The sequence below is a fragment of the Carcharodon carcharias genome, chromosome 7 (genome assembly GCF_017639515.1).
Source record: "Carcharodon carcharias isolate sCarCar2 chromosome 7, sCarCar2.pri, whole genome shotgun sequence".
In the NCBI taxonomy this organism is placed as follows: domain Eukaryota; kingdom Metazoa; phylum Chordata; class Chondrichthyes; order Lamniformes; family Lamnidae; genus Carcharodon; species Carcharodon carcharias.
This window is the reverse complement of record NC_054473.1, coordinates 41,756,759-41,773,290: the sequence shown is the minus strand read 5'-3', so window position 1 is coordinate 41,773,290 and position 16,532 is coordinate 41,756,759. Positions and strand designations below refer to the sequence as shown.

At 44.8% G+C, this 16,532-nt stretch overlaps 1 protein-coding gene across 1 annotated transcript in view; it reads left to right on the top strand.

Annotated features, from left to right (window-relative positions):
- LOC121280194 (peroxisomal acyl-coenzyme A oxidase 2-like) overlaps window positions 1–16,532 on the top strand; it is a 50,334-nt gene continuing 33,802 nt past the window's right edge. The window contains 5 exon segments of the mRNA XM_041191929.1: window positions 1–166; window positions 2,181–2,343; window positions 12,157–12,311; window positions 12,994–13,101; window positions 13,942–14,061. Of these exon segments, the coding sequence (XP_041047863.1) occupies window positions 58–166; window positions 2,181–2,343; window positions 12,157–12,311; window positions 12,994–13,101; window positions 13,942–14,061 (655 nt within the window). The 5' untranslated portion in view covers window positions 1–57.

The window sequence follows — 16,532 nt, the reverse complement described above, 5'->3', positions numbered from 1 at the left end:
AACGGAAAAGGCCCAAAGTCCGTGCGGAGAGGTTTGTGCGAAGGGCCGTTCGGAGCGATGAATCCAGACGTTGAGAGCGAGAGGGAAGCTCCCTGTTTCGAGGTGGAGAAATTAGTGAACTTGCTGGACGGCGGAGCGGGACGCACTCGCACCCGGAGGTCCGTAGGTGAGGCTCGGCCAGAGCGTGTCCGGTAGGGCAGAGCGTCAAAAACAAAAAAACTGCGGATGCTGTAAATCCAAAACAAATCCAGAATTACCTGGAAAAACTCAGCAGGTCCGGCAGCATCGGCGGAGAAGAAAAGAGTTGACTCAGGTTCTGTGGAAGAGTCATGAGGACTCGAAACGTCAACTCTTCTTCTCCGCCGATGCTGCCAGAGCCGCTGAGTTTTTTTCCAGGTAATTCTGTTTTTGTGTCGGGCAGAGAGTGTTCGGTAAAATCAGAGGCTGGCCAGAGAGTGTTCGTTTCACAATTACAGGATTTAATCCGAAATACTGAACCAGCAATAAGCTGCAAACACTGAACAGACCTGAACTTTTCATTTGAAGTCTTGCCTCTGATTCGTCTGCTTGTGTCTCAGTCTAGCAAAAGCTTCCTCTTCACTAAATATTGGGAAGGCTGAAAACGTTGTCTGCTGTCCCCACCACAAACTCCGGTTCCCTGGTCACCAACTCCCACCCCTCTCCGTGGCAACTGTGTGGAACCTAACCGAACTGTTCCCGACCTTTGGAGACATATTTAACCCCAAGATAAACTTCTGACCACACACTCGCTGTCACTAAGACCGCCTGTTTCAGTAGTTCTCAAACTTGGGTTCATAGACCCCTGAGGTCAGCCCTGAGTTAGTGACCGCCTAGGTGGCAAAGTCAAGAGTAAGTTAGTGTGTGACAGCTGCAGCCCAAGCCTGCACAACCCGTGCTCCTCCTTCTGGTGCTGTCTATGTTCTGGTCTCTCCGGGCTCCTGCCGAGTTTCGAATGATATGGCTAGGTAAAGTAACGTGGAATGAAACTTATGTGGAGCATAACCATTGGCCCTCTGCCGCGGGAAACCACCCAATGTCCCTGATTCGATGGCAAGCTCGCACCCTGGTCTTCAATTGGCTGAAACATTAAAAATTGCAGTGGACGTACCTAGAGCACACCATGTGGGGTCGAGGTCCAGAACTAGCCCACATGTCTGGTTCCCACTCCTTATTTAAAAGTCCAACTTCTTCATCCTGCAAAGTTACAGGACAGCATGTATTGTTGAGCCTCTCTAGCAGCTTGGTACTTACTAACATAAGAGTAACTAGATAAACAATTTGTCCTTTAGAACAGACTTTAGTAACTGACATAGTCTTCTGCATTTATTCTGGCCCCCAGTGCCCACATAGCTCTCTGGTAAAAGTACAATTGCCAGTCAGAACCTAGATCCTCCATCTGATTTTATAGGCATCTACCTATTTGACCATTTCTGTACAATACAGAATACTTTCCTGCTCCTGCCCAACTGTCAAAATGACCATAATGCCCAGGCTGAACTACATTTTCAGTTGATTATCCTGAAGGTGCAGGTACATTGGTTCAGGAAGATAAGACAAGTCATCTTGAATTTTCTTTGAGAAGTGAAGGCTACAAGATTAAGTTTAATCACTTATTTCATCTGCTGGTTGGAAACAATATTACATGATAATAGTCTTTTTGCATGTTTAAACATGAAATGTTATTACAGATGAGAAAAAGAACTTGTTTTAATTTTGTTTTGAAGTTATTCAAAATATGTGGTTTCAATTCTTGGGGCATGCAAAACAGCCTCAGCTAAACAGCTAAGATAAAAGCAAAAAACTGCGGATGCTGGAAATCCAAAACAAAAAGAAAAATACCTGGAAAATCTCAGCAGGTCTGGCAACATCTGCGAAGAGGAGCACAGTTAATGTTTCGAGTCCGAATGACCCTTCAACAGAACTAAGTAAAAATAGAAAAGAGGTGAAATATAAGCTGGTTTGGGGGGTTGAGGGGGACGAGTAGTGGAGGCAGTGGACAGGAAGGGAAGGGAAGAAGATGCAATAAACAATATAAAATGCATTCCGTAATTTTAGGGTCTCTTGTATCATTGAGTAATTCAGTAGTTTTGAACTTTACAAGAATTGATATAATTTAAGATAGAATTTCTTAATTTCACAATTTTTCTTTGCTTTATCAGAACATACCATTAATAGCGATGCTGTTTTTAACCAAGAAAATCAGTACTTCTTGACACAGACTGAGCGATACGAAGAAGCTGTGAAAAGAGCCGTGCATCTGCGGCAGAAGATTAAGGAATTGGGCTGGACTGATGATGGGCCAGAAATACAAATTGCTTTTAGGTATAGTTTTAACAAAAAATGTCAATGTGTTCTTTGTAAGAGCTCTTATACAGAAATTGTACTTTTCCCCTTCCCTAAGTGCATCATCCACATTAAGAGATCTACTATTAGGCCTGCACCAATTATATACTGAAACAGGCCCCTGGGAGGTTCATGGATCCAAATTTTCAAATCCTTCAGTGGAAAAATTCCAGTCAGTCATTGCTGCATAGGTTCATAGTTAAAGTTAGGAATAAACCACAGGGTAGAGTCTACAAGTTCAAGTCCCAAGCATCCCGATGTCATCCTGCACGTGAGCAATCATCAGGTTGGCGGGCACGCATGGGTGCTGGAGCTGCACCTGCCAACAATTAAGGGAACACTTAAGGCCATTAAAAAGCCAATTGTACTTGATTTTACATTGCCAGTGTGATTTCATGCTCATCGCACAGGTAAAGCAGGCAGCCCGCTTTTAATGAAACCTCATCCAAGGGTGGGATAAAAAGGGTCAGCAGCACTGACAGTGTGAGTAGTGAGGAGTTTAGGAGTGGGTTTGTTGCTGGTTGCTTATTTGAACTTGACAGCTTCATCTCTGTTCTGAGCTTCATTCTCAGCATTTCCAGGCTTCATTTCAGGACTCTGTGTCTCCAAGGGCCCCAGACAATTTTGACCTTGTGGATCCTTCCTGGCAATGGCGATTGTGGTCTCCGCTGGTCATATTTCCCCTGAGGAGGAAGAGAGGGGCAGAAAGGAGAGGAGGCCAGGTGTCCCTATGCAGCTTCTAGGGGAGTGACCTGTGGGTGGAGAGGCGCTCCTGCGTTGAAGTGCATGCTGGCGAATCTAAGGAAGAACAATGACATGTCATTAGTTTAAGCCATCACACTGCCACTGTGCATACCAGGCACCCTGGTGAGACAATGGAGATCTGCATCATACGACCATAAGACAGAGGAGCAGAAATTAGGCCATTTGGCCCATCGAGTTTTCTCCGCCATTCAATCATGGCTGATAAGTTTCTCAACCCCATTGTCCCGCCTTCTCCCCATAACCTTTGATCCCCATACCAATCAAGAACCTATCTATCTCCATCTTAAATACACTCGATGACCTGGCCTCCACAGCCTTCTGTGGCAATGAATTCCATAGATTCACCTCTCTCTGGCTAAAGAAGTTTCTCCTCATTTCTGTTCTAAAAGATCTTCCCTTTACTCTGAGGCTGTGCCCTCGGGTCCTAGTCTCTCCTACTAATGGAAACATCTTCCCCACATCCATTCTATCCAATATTTCAGTATTCTGTAAGTTTCAGTCAGATCCCCCCTCATCCTTCCAAACACCATCGAGTATAGACCCAGAGTCCTCAAATGTTCCTCATATGTTAAGCCTTTCATTTCTAGGATCATTCTCATGAACCTCCTCTGGACCCTCTCCAGGGCCAGCACATCCTGAGATACGGGGCCCAAAATTGCTCACAATATTCTAAATGTGTTCTAACCAGAGCCTTATAAAGCCTTAGCAGCACATCCCTGCTTTTATATTCTAGTCCTCTTGAAATAAGCGCCAACATTGCATTTGCCTTCCTAACTACCGACTCAACCTGCAAGTTAATCCTGGACTAGGACTCCCAAGTCCCTTTGCACTCCAGATTTCTGAATTCTCTCCCCATTTAGAAAATAGTCTATGCCTCTATTCTTCCTCCAAAGTGCATGACCTCACACGTTGTATTCCATCTGCCACTTCTTTACCCATTCTCCTAACCTGTCCAAATCCTTCTGCAGCCTCCCTGCCTCCTCAATACTACCTGTCCCTCCACCTATCTTTGTATCATCTGCAAACTTAGCCAAAATGCCCTCAGTTCCTTCATCTAGATCCTTAATGTATAAAGTGAAAAGTTGTGGTCCCAACACTGACCCCTGCGGAACTCCACTAGTCACCGGCCGCCATTCTGAGAAGGACCCCCTTATCCGCACTCTCTGCCTCCTGCGAGACAACCGATCTTCTGTCCATGCTACCTTGCCTCTAACACCATGGGCTTTTATCTTACTGAGCAGCCTCCTGTACGGCACCTTGTCAGAAGCCTTCTGGAAGTCCAAGTAGATAACATCCATTGGCTCTCCTTTGTCTAACCTACTCATTACCTCCTCAAAGAATTCTAACAGGTTTGTCAGGCATGACCTCCCCTTGATGAAACCATGCACTTCCAAGTATTCTGAAATCTCATCCTTAATAATGGACTCTAAAATCTTGCCAAGGACCGAGATCAAGCTAATCAGCCTGTAATTTCCCGTCTTTTGCCTCACTTCCTTCTTAAACAGGGGGGTTACGTTAGCGATTTTCCAGTCCTCTGGGACCCTCCCTGACTCCAGTGATTCCTGAAAGATCACCACTAACGCCTCCACTATCTCTTCAGCTATCTCCTTCAGAACACTGGGGTGTAATCCATCTGGTCCAGGTGATTTATCCACCTTCAGACCTTTCGGTTTTCCTAGCACCTTTTCCTTGGTAATGGCCACTATACTCACCTCTGCCCCCCGACTCTCTTGAACTTTGGAATGTTACTCGTGTCTTCCACCGTGAAGATTGATGCAAAGTAACTATTCAGTCCCTCTGCCATTTCTTTGTTCCCCACTAGTACTTCACCAGCATCATTTTCCAGCGGCCCAATGTCGACTTTTGCCTCTCTCTTACCCTTTATATATCTAAAAAAAAAACTCTTGCAATCTTCTTTTATATTACTGGCTAATTTACCCTCACATTTAATCTTCTCCCTCCTTATTTCTTTTTTAGTTGTCCTCTGTTGGTCTTTGTAGGCTTCCCAATCCCCTGGTTTCCCACTGCTCTTCGCCGCATTGTATGCTTTCTCTTTAGCTTTTATGCTGTCCCTGACTTCCCTTGTCAGCCAAGGTTGTCTCGTCCTCCCTTTAGTATGCTTCTTCTTCCTAGGGCTGAATTTTTGCTGTGTCTCCCAAATTACTCCCAGAAACTCCTGCCATTGCTGTTCCACTGTCTTTCCTGCTAGGCTCATCTCCCAGTCAATTCTGGCCAACTCGTCCCTCTTGCTTCTGTAGTTGCCTTTATTCAACTGTAATACCGTTATTTCTGATTCCAGCTTTTTCCTCTCAAATTGCAGGGTAAATTCTATCATATTATGGTCACTTCCTCCTAAGGGTTCCTTCACCTTAAGCTCCCTTATCAAATTTGCCTCATTACACATCACTAAATGTAGAATTGCCTGTTCCCTAGTGGGCTCCACCAAAAAGCCATCTCGTAGACATTCCACAAATTCCTTTTGTTTGGATCCATTACCAATCTGATTTTCCCAATCTACCTACATATTGAAATCCCCCATGATCACTGTAACCTTGCCTTTTCTTTTCTATCTCCTGGTGTATCTTGTGCCCCACATCCTGACTACTGTTCGGAGGCCTGTACATAACTCCCATCATAGTTTTTTTACCTTTGCGATTCCTCAACTCTACCCACACAGATTCTACATCATCTGACCCTATGTCGTTTCTTGCTATCGATTTAATTTCATTTCTTACTAACAAAGCAACCCCACCCCCTCTGCCAACCTGCCTAACTTTTCGATAGGATGTATATCCTTGGATATTTAGCTCCCAGTCCTGATCCCTTTGCAGCCATGTCTCCGTGATGCCCACCACATCATACCTGCCAATTTCAATCTGCGCCACAAGCTCATTTACCTTATTTCGTATACTGCATGCATTCAGATACAGCACCTTCAGTCCTGTATTTCCTGTCCCCTTTCTCATTGTCATCCCTTTATCTGATGTGCTTGAGATTAGATTCCTAGCCCTTTCCAAACACTCTGTCCTATTTTGTATTCTGGAGAATTTAATAGCCTCTCCTGGGCTCTCCTTTTCAGTTTTTTTCATGATTTTCTATGAAGTTGAATCCACCCCACCCCACACGCAAACCTGCTGCTTTGTTTCCCATTAGTCATACTTCTTGGAGTTTTACCCTTCCCTTCCCCCCCACTTTCTAGTTTAAAGTCCTGTTAACCACCGTATTTACCCTCTTCACTAGAACATTAGTCCCAGCTCGGTTCAGGTGGAGACCGTCTCAACGGTACAGATCCCTCCTGTTCCAATACTGATGCCAGTGCCCCATAAAATGGAACCCCTCTTTCCCACACCACTCCTTTAGCCACGTGTTTACTTCCCTTATTCTCGCATCCCGATGCCAATTTGCATGTGGCTTGGGTAGTAATCCGGAGATTATAACCCTTGAGGACCTGTTCTTTAATTTAGTTCCTGGTTCCTGAAAATCCCAAACAGGTCCTCTTTCCTAGTCTTACCTATGTTATTTATCCTGATGTGGACCACAACAAATGGAACCTCCCCCTCCCTCTTCAATATCCTTTCAAGCCGGTCAGAGATGTCCCTCACCCTGGCACCAGGCAGGCAACGTACCATGCGGGACTCTCAATCCTGCTTCCAAGGGATGCTATCAATTCCCCTAATTATAGAATCCCCTACAACTACCACTTGTCTTTTTGCTCCCCCCTCTTGAATGGCCTCCTGTGTCAGCTGGCTCATCCTCCCTACGGCCCTGTTCCTCATCCACACAGGGAGCAAGTACCTTGTACTTGTTGGACAAGGTCAAGAGCTGAGGCTCCTCTGTTCCTGAACACAGGATCCCTCTACCTGCCTCACTTGCAGTCACACCCTGCTGACCGAACTTGAGGTACTTAACCTACCGGGTGTGACCGTCTCCTGAAACAAAGCGTCCAGGTAACTCTCCCCCTCCCGGATGTGCCGCAGCGTCTGGAGCTCGGACTCCAGCTCATCAATTCTGAGCCGGAGTTCCTTCAGCACCCAACACTTGCTGTAGATGTGGTCACTGCGGCTCGTAATGGGATCTGCCAGCTCCCACATCGTATAGCCACATCACCTGCCCAGCTATCTCGACTTAGTTAATTAATTTATTATTAGCTTTGCAGTTTTTTTTTCAAATTTGTTGCAGATTTCCTACCGACCAATCAGGTCACAGCTTTCCTGTGATGTCACTTTTCCAGTTTTGGCTTCAGTTACTCTGTGTCCCGAGGTCACCGCTCCGGTGCTCCTCCCTCCAAGTCTGCTCTCTGGAGACAAGGCCGCGAATCCCCGAGGTAAGCAAGATTTATACTCACCGCTCCGGTGCTCCTCCCTCCGATTTTGCTCCCTGGAGACAAAGCCGCGAATCCCCGAGGTAAGTTAGATTTATACTCACCGCTCCGGTGCTCCTCCCTTCGAGTCTGCTCCCAGGATTTACTCACCAATCAGCTGCTTTTTCTTTAAAATCCACTTTCAGAAGAGTGTCCCTCGCAGGTCTGATGCACTCCTGAAGGCACTGACTCTTCCTCTTTTTTTTAGTTTGAGGAGTGAGGGAAGGATGGAAACACTACAGCAATATAATGTTTGGGGCCATTCCGTTCTTTGACAGTGGGTCCTCCTCGATTCCCTCCTAAGTCCATCATGCTGCCATCACCTTTCAATGATCAATGGGGCCTCCAGGTTTAAGGCTCCCATTAATGATGAGACTGTTTGCACAATCCAACACACTCACCCCTGTGCACTGCACTTATCCCTTCATCAGAGACCCTTCTCTCCATGACCAGCTGACTGAGGTGGGTGGTGTCTCTCCAGCTCCAATGCATCCATTTCAAATCTCGTCATGATTAGGAGGTTTCGGGGACCTCCGCCTGTCCTTGATCTCTCGATGGTGTTATGGCTCCTCTTCTAAAAGGACAGAGGAGCATTGATTAATCCACTCTCTACTTGCAGCGCCATTGCAGCCTGGTCAACCCCATCTGAGGAACATCTTACAGGACACATCCGAGTCATGGTCCTCAACCCACAAGGCACTCAGTCCAGCAGCCAGGGCTCATCCCTTGGCCAGCTCTGGCATCATTGACAGTTGGCACTCAGACTCTAACCCCCCTGAGCTCTATGGGGTTACGGCCAGCCCTTAACACTTTTCCACACTGATTCATGCGAACTTGGTACTTACTCTTGCTGAATGCAGCAGGCCGTTGAACCTTTTACGGCACCGCACCCATGTGCGATGTACAACGTCGTGGCTGCTGACCTTGGCTGCTACCTCCTCCCAGGCTTTTTTGGTCTGGCGTGTTTGCCTTCTCCCACCATCCCTGGATACAAGAGTGTCCCACCTGACACTGACCTCCACAAGGACCACGAGACACTTGTCTGAGAAATGGGGCCGAGTGCTCACCCGATTTACCCTCCCACCTAACATTCCCTACCGCTGGTGAGGACATTGTTCCAGTCTCTAGACAGATCCTAAAGATTTTCCCCTGGCAGCCTTCAGGGAGCTGCCTTTGCTGGTTTTGAAGCTCCCGCCAAGTCATTCCCAACCATTCAGAAGACGCATTTCACACTGGGCAGACCTTAATTGGCCAGTCAGCATGAAATCACGTTTGCAATGGAACCGTGACTGAGAGCAGTGAAACCGCCAAGCCTCAAGAGGTTTTTTATATAAATTAAACATGTATTAATTTAACAAGAAACTAAACACATACACATGTCTACAAATTACAGCCATGATAACTTTTAAACAAATCCCCAAATTAATCACTCCCGGGTAAATTTTCATCAAGGCAACAATAACCCATAGACTTTAAACAAACACCAGGCAAAGCACATTTGGTCTTACAAATTCATAATGAGGTCCCATGCAATTTGGTTCCTTTGCAGGTACAGCTGTAGGGCTTACAGGCTGCTTAGATCTTAGATGCCTCGGACCTGCACATACAAAACTCCTTTCTGTTTATACCTAGCCTTCCCTTTGAATGTAAATTCTCATTGTATCGCTAGGTCTTTGAACTCCACCTCTTCTAAAAATAAAATCTCATTCATAGCACCAATTTTATTAGTAATATAAACACATTGTTTGGTGTCTCCTAGGCAGGTGGAAGATTTTACTCCCTTCTTTTGATTGGTTTATTCAACAAAAGCAAATGTACTCTTTACCTTCTAGCCTTATGTTTAACTAATTAACATCTCAAACTAGTACACATCAAAGCACCCAGGCTAGCTGGCTTTAGTCCAATTAAGCCACACACAGACACAGACCCTACTACAAGTCCAAGTTAAAAATAATTCCCAATAACATTATACACATTAGTATCTCTTCATGACACTGCTCCCAATGTGGTCTCCTCTACATTGGGGAGACCAAATGCAGACTGGGTGACCGCTTTGCAGAACACCTTTGGTCTGTCCACAAGCATGATCCAGACCTTCTTGCCACTTGCCATTTCAACACACCTCCTGCTCTCATGCCCACATATCCGTCCTTGGCCTGCAATGTTCCAGTGAAGCCCAACGCAAACTGGAGGAACAGCACCTCATCTTTCGATTAGGCACTCTACAGCCTTCCGGACTTAATATTGAGTTCAACAACTTCAGTCCATGAACTCTCTCCTCCATCCTCACCTGTATTTTTTAATCCCATTGTTTCATCCCTTTTTTTTAAATCCCTTTTTCTATCCTTTTTCCCCAACCACCACTCCCTGCCCACCAACCCTCGCACAAAAGGACCATCTGTCACTTGTTCAACTGTTCTTTCACAGAGTGCTGACCCTTGTTCTGCTGTTCACACATTCTGCTTTCTTATCTTTATGCCACTATCAGCACCTTCTTTAGCCCTTACCACTCCCATTAACACTCCCTTTATCTTGTGTCCATGACATTTTTGTCAATCTCTCCTTAGCCCCCACCTATCGCTGATCTTCTATCCTGCTTCACCTGCTCCACGCCCCCTTAAACAGTATAAAATCCATCACATTTCTACTTTTCTTTAGCCCTGAAGAAGAATCATATGGACTCAAAACATTAGCTCTGTTTCTGTCTCTACAGATGCTGTCAGACCTGCTGCGTTTTCTAGCATTTTCTGTTTTTGTTTCAGATTTCCAGCATCTGCAGTATTTTGCTTTTATCTAAAATGATTCTGTCTTGGATGAGCTCAGACTTTAAATCGCCATATTCATATCCTTCTGCCATCCTATAGAGATCGTTAATGAAGGAATCGACAGGCCCCCCAGGGAGCTGGACTCTCTTAAATTTAGCACATTCCAGTATTTTGATGGCTCTCAAGTTGAAATAGACTCCGAAAGATTTCAAAACATCATCAAATTTGGCAGATGATTCATTAATAGCCTGTCATGCAATGATGTCATCTCCTGTTGGCCCAATCGAGTAAAGAAGTGTACTAATTTGTTCTTCCTCGGATTTCTTATTGAGACCTGTAGCAATGCTGTATCTTAAAAATCATCTCCTCCAAAGAATCCAATTGTGTGTTTGGTCATGGCCGTGGGTGAATCCCAGTGGAGCTGGAAGTGTGGAATTGCAATCCAATTTTGAAGATTTTAAAAAGTGTGGGTAAAGCTTTAAGAGATTACAGGCTTCCAAAATGGTATCGCTTGTTACTGCTGAACAAAAGATCTTCCTGTGCTTGCTGGTTTTTGATGGTCTTTTCAAAACGGCGGCATGTTTCTGCCTGAAGCAATGGTGGCGAAGGTCAGCTGACTGACGATGTAATTCATTCAGCAGTATTGCATTATGAGTCAGGACCCTTGGAAAAGAACTGTGGGCTTGCTGTTTCCAAACCTGGATGGCTACAAGGTATCTGGAGTGGACGAAATTAATTATTAATGTTGATTTTTTTTCTTGCCTGACTCTGGAGCCGTGTGTCGAGATTCTGAGTTGGTTTAGAGACTAGTTGGAATTGATTTAGTGAGGAGTTGCTTTCGAATGGTACTTCTACTGAACAACTTAAGAGGGGTTTCTTGGGGCTAGCTGACCTGGAATTTTATCTTATCCATGCAGGCTGCGAGGTCTGCTTGCTGAAGCTGGACTTCCAAGGGGGTGCACTGGAGTATTTTGATTGAATAAAACTCCTACCTTTCTTGTCTACTTCCAAGCTCTTGTGTCTCTGGAGCTTTTCTTTCTGGTGAATTTTCTCAGCGTCTGTAGCTTCAGTTGGGAGTTAGGTTCAGTGCAGAATCCACTGAAGGTATTCTTCTTAGTTTCTTAACATTCTTGTAAGGATGGGGGTTTTAATCTTGAGGTTGCCACCATGAGGAATCCTGCTTTGGATACCATGAAGTAGGCTTCCAGTCTGGAGTATGTTAAAAGCAAGTCTTTATTAACAGCTCATAAGTATATGCATATTTATAGAAGGTATAGGTACATAATTGACCTCATTCTAGGTCTTCACCCAACTGTGTCCATCTCCAGGCTGACCCTGGCTCTGCATCAGATGTCATCTTACATCACAGTGTGGGTGGTACTGTTCTCAGTCCCACATTAACCCTTTATGTACCAGACACTTGTATTACAGAGGGGAACTTGCAGGTGGCAATCTGGGCATCTGCTGCCCTTGTCCTTCCAGGTGGTAGAGGTTGCGGGCCTGGAATGTTCTCTGAAAGGAGTCTGGGTGAGTTGCTGCATCTTGTAGATGGTGCACATTGCTGCCGCTGTGCGCCGGTAGTGAAGGGAGTGGACATTGTAGGTGGTGGATGGGGTTCCAATCAGGTGGGCTGCTTTGACCTGGATGGTGTTGAGCTTCTTGAGTGTTGTTGGAGCTGCACTCACCCAGGCAAGTGGAGAGTATTCCATCTCACTTCTGACTTGTGCCTTGTAGATGGTGGACATGCTATGTGGAGTCAGGAGGTGAGTTACTCTATAGAACTCCCAGCCTCTGACCTCTTGTAACCACAGTATTTACATGGCTGGTCCAGTTCAGTTTCTGGTCAAGATGTTGATAGAGTCATTAGCAGTGAACAGTAACTGTGCTTCTACCTGACTTTAGGGTCCTGGGAGGAAATTTGGCCTTTGCAGTCCATCATGGACTCTTTATACCAACCATCACGAAACTGGGGACAGATGCACAGATCGCTAAGTGGGTCCCACTGGCTAAGGATTACCAGATTATTGGAACCTATGCTCAAACGGAGCTAGGCCATGGCAAGTGAATAATTTAATATACTTATATTTGAACACTTTACCAACACAATTATATTGTGTCCCTTGGTTTATGCTTTATAATTTTACAAAATCAAATTGCAGGGCAACTGACTGTTAAATGGGCTTTTCTTTTTTTAAAAAAAAAGACAGCTGTTAAGTAGAACATTGGTGCTCCAAAATACTATGTCCAAATCTGAGGTAAATGTTTCTATTGTAAATCTCACACTGTGAATTCTGATTATGGTTATGCAGTCATTCAGTTCAATTCATATTGTTAATTAATAATTTCAGAACGGGGCCAATAAGTTTGAGATCAAATTGTAGACTAATTTATTAATAGTCTGCGTCAGTAGCTGATAACTGGCTGGTTAACAGATATTCATTACAATTGAGGTAGTTGGATAGTTATCTCTTTTAATTGGATAAACGTAGCTTTCAGTTCAGAAACTTTGTATGATCAGCAGCTCTATTGAGCAGCGTAATGGGCTTCACTGAACTTGATAGCGCTGCTAAACCTGGGACAAGCACATTAGTTTACCTGAAATTTGTCACTTTAAGCGACAACAACCAAAAGGAACAGTTGATAAAGCAATAAGGCAGTCAGCTTTTTGTTTCCAACTGTGAACTATTAAACTTTCCACGCTCTTCCTGTTTGAATTATGTACCTACTGTTCATTTTAAGGTACATATCTTCGCGGACTAGAGACAACGGCATCCTTTGACACTTCCAGCCAGGATTTCATCCTCAACACACCAGAAGTGTCCTCAATAAAGTGGTGGCCCGGTGACTGTAAGCCTCTGAAATATCCCACTCACTAGATGTACAAGTTATTTGTTTCTACCTATTGTTAAATTTGACCCTAGAATTACATCAAGCAGAAAATGGATTTCTAATTTAAGAAAACCAACATGCATTGTACTCCGATAATTTGTTACTATAAATGTTGAGTCTTGATGTTTTACAACATTACAGGTGCTATATAAATGCAAGTTGTTGAAGTATGATGGCCTGGACATTGCTGGAGTGGAGCATCTCACAGCCCATGCTCTTAGATCTTTTTCAATAAAGTTTTACCCCATTTTTTTGCTGAACACGAGCTGATAATGTTGAGATGATGAAAACAGGGCCCCTCGGACCTCATTAAATGATAGAATCATCAGTGTATTTAATTAGTAAGATTTAAGGATTGAGAAAAGAACAGGAGCAACAAAGGGTGAATTATGGTCAAATCAGGTCCAGAAGAGAAAAAGATTTGATTAAGAGAGACAAGAGACAGATAGGTAAAGTAAGAACAAAAATAAAATTTTAAATCTCTCAGCAACAATTGAATACACAAAATTGAACTAATTAAATTGCTCCCTTTCTGGGCCAAAGAAATTGGTATTGCATTATCAATCACCTTAGTTGAAAGGATATTTACGCTTTTAACTGTCAGACATAACTTCCAATGGTGAGATTAATGGGCAACAAATATGTAAATTCAGTGAGTTCATAAAAGGAACAGGCTCAGAGTGAGATGTCTTTTCTGTGAAGCAAACCATGTAGTGCAAGTTGACTGGTTTGGGAAATAAAAATTAACAATCCATTGATTCGATAAGTTTTCGTGCAATCTGTGTTTCCTACTCTCAGTGGACAGATCGGCAAGTCATGCTGTGGTCTTGGCTCAGCTGTATACCCAGGAGATGTGCCATGGGATGCATGCCTTTATTGTTCAGATTCGCAGCCTGGTGGACCATTCTGCTTTGCCAGGTAATATGCTGTTTGTTTTAATTTCTTAACACTTTAAAAGACTTTACAGCAATAAAGCTTGCTTGTTTTGTTCTGGGGAACGTGGGTTATAATGAAGCACTATTGTCATTGTTATGCTGTTATGTGCTGGACCATGTAACACACATACCACTTGGAAGCAGCATTAGTAAGGTGCACAGCCACAGAGTAGTGGGGCTGTGTATTCCTTTGCAAAGTTCCATGCCCAATAGTGTAGTTGATTTTGTTTTTTGATTAAACAAGAAAGGGAGGCGATGGCGTAGTGGTATTGTCGCTAGACCAGTAATCCAGAGACCCAGGGTAATGCTCTGGGGACCCTGATCTGGGTCACTGCAGATGGTGGAATTCAAATTCAATAAAAATCTGGAATTAAAAACCTGTTGATTGTTGTAAAAACCCATCTGGTCCACTATTGAAGGAAATCTGTCGTCCTTACCTCTGAGTTACAAAAAAGGAATGAAACCGGATGGACCTAGGCACCAGAAACGACAATGGACCCTGCAAAGTTGTCCTTACAGTGAGAGCTGTCTCATAGACTAGTCAAGCAACAGCCTGACATAGTCACCCTCACGGAATCATAACTTACAATGTCCCTGGGCAGACCCAGCAGAGGTAGCGGCATAGTGGTACATGGGAGGAAGTCGCCCTGGGACTCAACATTGACTCTGTGCCTCATGAAGTCTTGTGGCATCAGGACAAATAAGGAAACCTGCTGATTACCACGTACCACCCTCCCTCAGCTGATGAGCACCATCTCACCATGAGCTCAGATGATTGAACACCACTTGGAGGAAGCACTGTGGGTGGCAAGGGCGCAGAATGTACTCTGGGTGGGGGACTTTAGTGTCCATCACCAAGAGCGGGTCGGTAGCACCAGTACTGACCGAGCTGGCTGAATCCTAAATTACATAGTTGCTAGACTGGGTCTGCGGCAGGTGCTGAGGGAACCAACAAGAGGGATAAACATACTTGACCTCATCCTCCGCAGCTGCAGCGTTGGTAGGAGTGACCACCACACAGTCCTTGTGGAGATGATGTACTACTTTCACGTTGAGGATACTCTCCATCGTGTTGTGTGGCGCTACCACTGTGCTAAATGGGATAGATTTTAAACACATCTAACAAGTCAAGATTGGGCATCTATGAGGTGCTGTGGGCCATTCTGCAGCAGCAGAATTGTACTCGAACACAATCTGTAACCTCATGGCCTGTCATATCCCCCACTCTACCATTACTATCAAGACAGGGGATCAACCCTGGTTGAATGAAGAGTTCAGGAGGACATGCCAGGAGCAGTACCAGGCATACCTAAAAATGAGGTGTCAATTTGGTGAAGCTATAACACAGGATACTTGCATGCCAAACAGCTTGGCAGCAAGTGATAGACAGGGCTAAGCAATCCCACAATCAACTGATCAGATCTAAGCTCTGCAGTCTTGCCACAAGTCGTGAATGGTCGTGGACAATCAAACAACTCACTGGAGGAGGAGGCTCCACAAATATCCCCATCCTCAATGTTGGAGGAGTTCAGCACATCAGTGCAAAAGATAAAAGACACAAGATTTGCTATAATCTTCAGCCAGAAGTGCTGAGTGAATGATCCATCTCGGCTTCCTCCAGAGGTCCCCAGCATCACAGATGCCAGTCTTCAACCGATTCGATTCACTCCACGTGATATCAAGAAATGGCTGAAGGCACTGGATACCGCAAAGACTATGGACCCTGACAATATTCCGGCAATAGTACCGAAGACTTGTGCTCCAGAATGTGCCGCGCTCCTAGCCAAGCTGTTCCAGTACAGCTACAACATTGGCAATGTGAAAAATTGCCGAGGTATGCCCTGTACACAAAAAGCAGGACAAATCCAACCTGCCCCATCAGCCTACTCTCAATCATCAGCAAAGTGATGGAAGGGGTCATCAACAGTGCTACCAAGTGGCACTTGCTTACTGGCACCCAGTTTGGGTTCCGCCAGGACCACTCAGCTCCTGACCTCATTACAGCCTTAGTTCAAACATGGACAAAAGAGTTGAACACCCGAGGTGAGGTGAGTGTGACTGCCCTTGACAGAGAGTGTCATCAAGGAGCCCTAGCAAAACTCGAGTCAATGGGAATCAGGAGGAAAACTCTTCACTGGTTGGAGACATACCTAGCATGAAGGAAGATAGTTGTGGTTGTTGGAGGTCAGGCATCTCAGCTCCAGGACATCACTACAGGAGTTCTTCAGGGTAGTGTACTCGGCCCAACCATCTTCAGCTGTTTCATCAATGACCTTCTTCATCCGTGACCTTCCTTCCGTCATAAGGTCAGAAGTGGGAATGTTCGCTGATGATTGCACAATGTTCAGCACCATTTGCGACTCCTCAGATGCTGAAGCAGTCCATGTCCAAATGCAGCAAGATCTGGACAATATCCAGGCTTTGGGGTGACAAGTGGCAAGTAATAATCGCATC